The sequence below is a fragment of the Perognathus longimembris genome, chromosome 2 (genome assembly GCF_023159225.1).
Source record: "Perognathus longimembris pacificus isolate PPM17 chromosome 2, ASM2315922v1, whole genome shotgun sequence".
In the NCBI taxonomy this organism is placed as follows: Eukaryota; Metazoa; Chordata; class Mammalia; order Rodentia; family Heteromyidae; genus Perognathus; species Perognathus longimembris.
This window is the reverse complement of record NC_063162.1, coordinates 144537912-144547089: the sequence shown is the minus strand read 5'-3', so window position 1 is coordinate 144547089 and position 9178 is coordinate 144537912. Positions and strand designations below refer to the sequence as shown.

The window sequence follows — 9178 nt, the reverse complement described above, 5'->3', positions numbered from 1 at the left end:
GCACACACAGAATGCACCAGGGAGAGAAACATGCATACAGAGACCCACGTTCAAGTCCACTGGATGCCACACCAGAAAGGAATTACACACACAGTCAAAAAGAGCCAATGAGACAGGCAGAACTTACATCCTGGTGGATGGAGGAAGGGTGGATGGATAGTCATTGGTTAGTGGATGAGAAGTGGGGAGGCGGATAGGAAGAGAGGAGATGAAACCGAATGTGGAAGAGGAAAGCTGCGGAGTGGCTGGCAAAGTTCCCAAAGTGGTCTAGTCATAGGACACTTGGATTTTCTGCCACACAGCTGACGGTGGTTATACCAGCTCCAGGACTCTTACTTTGTCTCCCCAGAGCTATTAGGCTCCTGCAGGACCCCCAAGGTGATGTGAGCTGCTCCTGCCCCCACAGCATTCACAACTCTGGCTGGCTTCTTCCCCTGTTGGCACCTCGAGTACTGATTTGTTCAAGGGCGTGTGAGACATTCGGATGGACTTGTGCCACCGCTGCTTGGGTGCTAGCCACTAAGACAGGTATTTTGGGATTCATAGCCTGGAGTATCAAGAGGAAAGGGAAGATGATGGAAAGAGTCAAGGGTTACCCATTAATTTACACAATATCATACAAACTAGAGCCCATGGGAAATGGAGGTGCTCTCTCCACATGTGACCTACTTCATCTGTACAGAGGTCACCCCTTAAGGGGGCAGATGTTCAGTGACAAAGGTCTTGTTTGGTATACGTACATGTATCAGCAACCAGAGGCAACATTCTGTTTCCCTCCTGAACCATGTGTTCCCCCTCTTCTCTCATGGCTTTTGTGCCCAGTTGTGTCTTGAACTTCCAAAATTAGAGGACTAAATCTTGCAGAGTTCCAGAACTGTAATGCGAAGAACCATGGGGTCCTCTGGCCCAATGGTTTTGTTCTTGGTTTTGCCCTCTGGGAATGTTAGCTGTACCAAAAATAATAGAAAATAAAACGCAACACAAACAATAAAACCACACTCTCAGGAAACATCTACCATATGCACGCACACACACACACACACACGCACGTGCACACACACATATATGCACATCTATCTCCAAGGATCTACATCTGCAGGATTGGCACCCATACAGGCCTGCCTCTGATGATACTTCCTAGGCCTTGGGGCCTCCATCTTGGGCCAAAAAACCTCCACAGTGTTACCATACTGTAATATGAAACCACCCAACATACATGCACACACACACACGCACACACACACGCACACACGCACACACACACACACACATCACAGCATCATTGCTGCAAGGCTTCAGTCTGCCCAGGAGTGCAGGTGGGGGAGGACAGGGCAGCCTCTTGTTTAACTTGGGTATAAGGCAGCTGGAAGGTAAGACTGGGTTTTCTGAGCAGCCACTGAAGTATCCTTTGATTGACGTGGATCTTGCCCTCTCCGTGTGGTTTCTCCCCTTCCCACCTCCAAAACGTTGTCCAAAAGTTTGGCCCCAAAGAGAAAACTTCCTCCTCAGTCTGTTTTCTCTTGGACTTGTTGTGTGTTGCTGGCAAGCCAGGAAGGAAGAGCGGGAGAAGTGGTTCTGAAAATGGGCTCGAAGATGTAGTTACATTCGATGAACTTCGGAGCCTTGTTTACCCAGGATGGGACGGCCGGGGGTGGTGTCTTCTCCTGCTGGTCCACATCTAGCACACGCTTCTCTGCATCTGGGTTGCTTTGTACCAGTGCCACTGTCCCTTCCAGCTCACCCCCGCATCCTCACGAGAGACCGGGATCAAGACACGACCGCAAGTGGTGGTGGTGTTTGTTGTGTCTTCAAGAAACCATGAAGCCAAAAAGTCAAGAACTGATGGAAGAGCCACAAGATGGGGACAGATTTCCCCATCTTGGTGATGAGGCGACACAAAGTCCAGCAAGATGCAGGTGCCAACTCGACGCTACCTTGGCACTGGCATCATCTTGGTTGAGTTTCATTTTATATATGTATATTATATATATATTTATATATACGTGTGTGTATGTGTGTATGTGTGTGTGTGTGTGGTTTGTTTGTGTTTTGTGTTTATTTTAGCACACTGTCCCATTCTCGGGTCTGGATTTAGGGCAGTTGGTCCTCGGGACAGGTTGGACAGAGGGGGCCAAGGTACAGAAGAATCCCGAGATGAGCGTGAGGCCCAGGCCCCCCCATGCACAGAACATGGACCATCCATAGCCATGACTGATGTCATCTGGGAGTCCATACAGGTAGCGAGGGTAGCGTGACAGCTCAAAGTTGATCCCAGCCACACAGGTGCACAGTGAAATAATGCAGAAGGTTCCTGGAGAATAGGGAGAGCATGGGGGATAGGGAAATGGAGAAGGGAAGGGAAGAGGAGAGGAGAGGAAAAAAGAGAGAGAGAGAGAGAAGTTAGGATTACTACACTTTCAATTTCTTGGCCAGAAGAAATGGAGGAGATCTAAGTAAGAGCGTGCATTGCCAAGGTGATAAGCTAGAAACACCTCTTGGGAGACATTGAAAGCATCCCATTGGGTACTTCTTTAACAACAAGACAGTCTTCCCACTCCCCCACACATAACATCTTTTACATTAGGCTTTTCTTTAGTCAATCCATAAACTACTCTATCTAGCAGAAAAACAAATGCCCTCCTATTTTGGTTTTTTCACTTTGCAACTCTTGGAAATCTTTGCCCATTTTCAATATGATAGTATTTCCCCAATGGTCCTCCAAGGAGTACTAATTCTCTCAGGCATACCTTTGCCAGGTGGGAGATAGAGTAACAGACATTTGCAATCCTCCACATGCCCTTTTGCCTTCATCATCCACGCACGTGTATGTGAATATGTCAGATCTACTTCTGTAATAAGCTTATTTGATCATGGGACTTCTTGTTTAAAAATATTACTCACATTAGCCTCCAGTGAAAAGATCACTTTGAAGAGGCAGAAGGGGATGGAATGATGTAGAGTTATAATCCCATTTTAACCAGTGCAAATATTTGATCTACCTTGAATGAATTGAAGAGCCTTGTCAGCGTTTGCTCTCGTTTTCCTTAGTTGATCACTGATAATGTGCACAACAGGCTAGGTTGGATTACTGAAAGGCCGGGCATATTTTCTAAGGGGAGGGAGTAACTAGTATGACAAAGTTTTCTAAAAAAAAAAATTAAGAAATTATTTCTTCATGATAGCCAAGTTTCTTTAAGATAGAGCCTTATGTCTACCAGAAGTCTCCAGCAAGGGAAATGTGTGGAGTAATGAGAGTCATGAGTTTGTGACCATTAAAACAGTCATAGCTGCTGCATTCCTACTCACGTGGTATATGTTGGGTTCTATGCTAAGTACTTAACATGCATTGACTGTTTCATTCTTAAGACTACTCTCTGAGGTAGATTCATTTTTTTCTCAGTGAAAGTATTAAGACACAAAGAGGTTAAGATCATACAACCAGGAACTGGAAAAGCCAGGCTATAGTCTTTGGCATTTGTATCCGCCATGCTACTTAAGACTAGCATTAGGCCTGTAGCCCCTTTATGAGCCCCTCCGCCTCCCACTGTGCATTCTACATCGGTCAATATGGGTTAGAATGTTTGTAGTCATGCAAGGCTTGTAGAAGCAGATGACTGGAACCTGCCCCAGTTCCTGTTTCTGGTTCTTTACACATTACTGGGCAATGCTGATACTGCTTGTCTTGTGACTACCCTCAGAGACCACTGTATTAGCACAAAAGTTTCACTGAAGAAAGAAGAAATTTAATAGGCAAAAGTCCAGATCACAGGAAGAACTACTAGTAGATAATGTCATGAAAAGTACCGATTTTTACCCATCATCCAAGAATAGAAAATTAAAGGCATTTGGAAGAGTATAATCTGTCAAATTAGCAAACTTTTAATTTGTTTTTTTTTTTTCCCCATCATTATCTCCAAATCTAGTAAGGGCACCCTAAAATATACCGTCTCCAGGTGTGTTGTAAGCTAATGTTTCTTTACAGGAAAGCGACTATTAAAACATTCATACCTTTAACCTAATGATTTCCTTTCACAATCCCATCTGGGGACAACAATGAAGATCTTTGTGGTGAGGAGTGGCTGGGAGGGGCCTCTGTGAGTCTAGGTTTTGGGGGTAACTACTATTTTGGGGGCTGGGCCATTTGAGCCTTGCCTGGAGCCTTAGAAGGGATCAAGGCACGTTGATGACTCCAAAGATGACTAAATCAGAAGTGCAAAGGATAATGGGTAGGTCCAGTGGTAGAGATGGCTAAAGCCTGCTGTGGTCACCAGGAGAAGGTAGGAGGATTTGGTAAGTGGGGCAGAGTCCAGAGATCCCCATGGCTTAGTGGATGATAATTTGTATAGAAATACAAATAATCTGGCTGAAAGAGATCTGTCAGAGGTGACTTGGGCACAAACATGGCATAACTAAAATGCCTACGTGGGTCACGTGTGTGTGTGCAAATGTAGTGTTTATGAGTGTATATGTATGTGTGCATCTGCGCATCTCACAGGCATGAAGATAAATGTGTGCACACATATGTATTTCACACATGTGCATGTGTGTGTCTCATGTATGTGTGCCAACAACTATGTACACACACATACACAAACTTGCAGGAGTTACACAGCTGTGAACTAGGCTTCAGAACAATTTGTTTGGTGGTTCCTGGGGCAAATGACTCTCGGCCAACTTTTCAAATCAGAACTTCTTGGGGGACAAAATGGGCACCTTCAGTTGGGCGAAGCTTCCAGAGGACGCTCACAGATCAGCCTGTTGGCGTCCTTGTGTCAGGCAGAGGTACTCTGTCACCTGGACAACAGCTCCAGGAGGGAGCAGCAGGGATGGAAACAGGGAAGACCTACCCTGTGGAGCTCAGCCAAGGAGAGAGCAATTGTCTGAGGCAGCGAAGCAAAGAAAGCTGACATGAATGTCAAATAGTCAAACTCAAAACATGGCCTGCTAATGAGGGCATCTTTCTGCCTTTACTACCTGTGAGTTTGGAATCTTTATAAAGAATTCCTCTGGCCAATAGCTCCATGGGTAGGAAAATGTTTATGGATCTCTTGCTTATGACCATCTGTGTGTGTGTGTGTGTGTGTGTGTGTGTGTGTGTGTGTGAACCTGGAGTTTGAAATCAGGGCTTCACACTTGCTAGGCAGGCCCACTATTGCTGAGTCATGCCACCAGTCATTTTTACTCCCATTATTTTTTTCTTTTTTGAGATAGGGTCTTGCATAATGCCTATTGCCAACCTGGACCATGAGCCTCTTGTTCATGCTTCTTTCAGTAGCTAGGATGTCAGGCATGAGCCACCATGCTTAACAGTGTGTTGAGACTGGGGTCTCACAAACTCTTTTGCCTAACTGGGAAGCAAGTCTCAGTGGAAGAATAGGATCTTACAAGCAATAATCAGAAGGGGGTCCCTATACAATGAGAGCTCCTTGCCTTAGAGCTCCATGCCTGAGATAAGATGACATCTACAGACCCCTTATTGCATTTCCCAGTTGTGAGATAATTCCTGCCACCAGAGCCAAGCTTCCATCACTTAAAGAACTTGCAACATCAGTTGGAACATGAACCACCATAACAGATCACTGGTGTCCTGCCTTTTATTCTTGCTCTATATATTAGCTAGTGAGATTGTTTAAAAAATTAGCCAGATTGTGATTCTAGTCTGTATAAAACCCACCAATAGCTTCCAATAAATACAACAAACTTCTACATCCTATCCATATTGGCCTTACTTGAGAGTATTCTGCTTATTGGACCAAATTTCTTAACCTTGACTCTCATGGTTCCTGTGCTCTAGCCACACTAGAGACTAGAATGTTTTGCCAACTAGCAAATGCATTACAGGGCCTTTGCCCTTGTGGTTCCCTTGACCAGAATGATCTTGTAGTTACTCCCAGATCCAAAATCCAATGCTATCCTTGGAGGGACCCTCCCTGGCCTTTTCTGAAGTAGATACAGATATAATGCCACTGGGGAAGGAGGAGGGAATAAGGAGGTTCCCAGCTGTCTTTCCTCTCTTTGAGTAGAATGATGCTGATTTGATTTCTTTCCAGGGGAAATTCCACTGGATATCCTTATAACTTAAACATTTCTGAAAAGCACTCGCTTTGCCCCTTTGCAGAGAAAAATTAAGTTATGTCACTGCAGAAACTACCCTTTGGGCCGCAAAGTCCAGGGTGGTCCACTGTATTATTGAACAGTCCATGCTTTGCCAGAAGAATGGGAATCTCAACTCTCATTCTTGCTCGTCCTGGAAGGGGCCACAGACTCCTCAACCCAGCCCTTCTGGCAGACAACCACGGCCAGTCAGTTGCAGCTGGTTAGAATGAGACATAAAAACAAATTACCCTCTTTGTACCAGGACTCTTGCTCGCTCAGGCTCAGATTTCCTAAATCCAGTTAGATGCAGATAAGGAACCACCTAAATAGCTGCAGGCTGAGAAGAAGACCTGTTGGTATGCAAGTAGTGGTACTTTGCAGCAGACACTACAACAACATCTGGTGCCACTATTGTAAACACCTGTGGGCAGGAAACCATGGCCCGTGGGTGCAATAAGCTATGCGTTAAGTGTTGCCTTCTTATAGGTCAAATGCAGCATCTGCCTCCTTCGATGACCATCTACCCGCAGCATTTTCAAGACTCACCAAGTGAAGTCACCTAGCACCCTTCCAGCCTGAGCTGGACACTCTTGTCCCCCGAGTCCCCTGGCTGGAAGAGGGGAGGGGCTCTCATGGAGTTTCAGGGTTGCTGTTTTCCCTCCAGCTCCCTCCTTCCCATGAAAGAGAGAGGAAACGTTCCATGCCCAGACACCCAACTCCTGTTCCAGCTCCAAAGACAGCTTCCTCCACCTCCTTCACTCTGCTGCAATCTCTAATTAATGTTCCTCTGCATGCCAAATACTAGAGTGGAGCTTCTCACTCGTTTTAGTTTCTTGGATGTTGGACAGCTCCCTCCTGCTTAGATATCTCCTTGGTTTCTAAGCTGCCCTGAAATCAGGCTTCATTACATCCCCTGAGCTGTTTCAATCTTCCAAGGGCTTCTCAGCTGCCATTTGTCTTTTCAGACTAGCAGGTCTCTGGCTGTCCTAGCATCCTGTGTCATGTCACAAGCTCTCTTCCTTCTAGAACTACCACCAGTACATGACTGATACACGTGAACAATTCCTTCTTTCCACACCCCAGTCCAGGCATTCAGTATGTCCAAGTTCTCCCCTGCTACCCCATGCTACAATTTGCATGTCCTGTCCAAAAAGTCACATGCTGAAAACCGAATCCCAAGATCTCTATGGTTGTGTATTGGAAGGCGGGGCCATTGGAAGGTAATTAGCTGATTATTAGATGAGGTCCTGAGCATGGGGTGCCCCTGGTGGCCTTAGTGGTTTTGTAAGATGAGGAAGAGAAGCCTGAGCCAGACCCCTTCTCTAACTAGCTGAGCAGGTGCTGTGCTCTTAGACATCCCAACCTCCAGAACCATGAGCCAAACAAATGCCTACACTTTGTAAGTGGCCCAGTCTTGGGTGCAGTCACATGTCTGCATCCTCTCTGAGAAGTGTATGGCTATGCATTTCTGTTACTCTGTGCACATCATAAAATTGTAGGATGGTCTGTCAGAGACAGTACTCTTTCACCTATGTGATGATTGTTGTGACCTGATTATATTATATAGGGCTGCTCAAGGCAGGTACTCTACCACTTGGGCCATAGCTCCACTGCTGGCTTTTTGCTGGTTAACTGGAGAGTCTCTTGGATTTTTCTGCCCTGGCTAGCTTCAAACTGTGATCCTCAGCTCTCAGCATGAGAGCTTTTAAGCACCTTTTAAGCTGATATTCAGAGTTACAGTATTAACTCCTTGCTCAACCTACTTCTAAGCACTAATTACAGGTGCATACGACAGACAAGATGGTACCTCCTGTATGGTTGTTGCCAGGTTAGCCTACACAACCCGGGGAGGGAAGAACATGTGTTTCCACACCCCTTAGGGATTCTCAGAGAAGCCACGGCAGTAACACCACAGCAGTGGACCCTGTGGAGAAATAGCATCAAAATGTAGGCCTCAGGCTAGGAGGCAGAAATGCTCTTACTAATTCAAGAAGCCATCTCCTAGGAAACCAAGGCCCTTGCGAGGGTTCTCATGGGGAGCCAGAGCAGTTACATATTATATGCACAACCATTTCCCCAAATATCTATTCTTTATGTGACCAAGATGCGCCCACAACTTTCACTGGCACATAATTTCTCCAGCTTTCTAGAGCTAGGAATCCATCTGCGTGACATTTTCTGCTCTCAGGAATGAGAAACGACGTCTATGTGTTCCCAACCTTGGCCTGTTCCCTTGTCACCATGTGAAAGGGTCTCTTTTCTGACCAGTAGCTCCATACACTGTCGCAAAGATGGAGATGCAGAAATGCCCACATTGACAGGCATGTCAAGGATGCCTGCAAAGCAGCTAAGTTCTCAGATTCTCTGCCTTTCAGACCCGAGCCAGCCATTACAACCACAAAGCAGCAAATCAGCACACAGAAAAGGAATCCCTTCTCCTTCCACAGTGCTGTATTCATCCTAGGAAGCTGATGCACACTAAATCCTTTCTTTGCTTAGATTAAATGCCCCAGCAGCATTCAGCTCTTGAGAGCACTTTATAGTTATGTTCAGGCCTGCACGGAATATAAATTACTGTTGATTATACACCATTGCATCATCAGCTGTCAACAGGCAGGTCACGGGGCTTTACATCAAAGGTGCCTTCGGGAGCTCACTGGGATGCGGCAAGGGATGGTGGGTGTATTGGGGAAGAGAATGCACTCCAAGCATTCGGGCTGGGAGGCAGGGTAGAATGGCCCAGCATTCTGCAAGCCATGCAGATGCTCTAGGCTGAGACTCTGCCAGGAGTGGAACACAGAAGCGCCACATCCAAGCGACTTTGTGCTTCCCAGACAACATATTTACACCACAAGGTGTGCCTAAGCAAGTTTATGCCACAGTCACGCCACAGTCCCAAACCAAGACACCAAAAGGACTGCTCTGTATGTACAGGTTGGCATGGATTCTAAATAGAACACAGTTACTCATATATCAATGTAAGTATTTTCGTTATGATATTATACTACAGTTGTTTTTTTTTCCCCCAAAATGGTACCTTTGTGGCAAGTGGGAAAAGTGTTTTAGGGATACATTTGTATTA

At 45.8% G+C, this 9178-nt stretch overlaps 1 protein-coding gene across 1 annotated transcript in view; it reads right to left on the bottom strand.

Annotated features, from left to right (window-relative positions):
• Positions 1 to 2047: 2047 nt before the first annotated feature.
• The window catches only part of Tmem178b (transmembrane protein 178B), a 341487-nt gene continuing 334356 nt past the window's right edge, over positions 2048 to 9178 (bottom strand). The window contains exon 4 of the mRNA XM_048340351.1: positions 2048 to 2311. Within this exon, the coding sequence (XP_048196308.1) occupies positions 2061 to 2311 (251 nt within the window). The 3' untranslated portion in view covers positions 2048 to 2060. The remainder of the gene's footprint in view (positions 2312 to 9178) is intronic.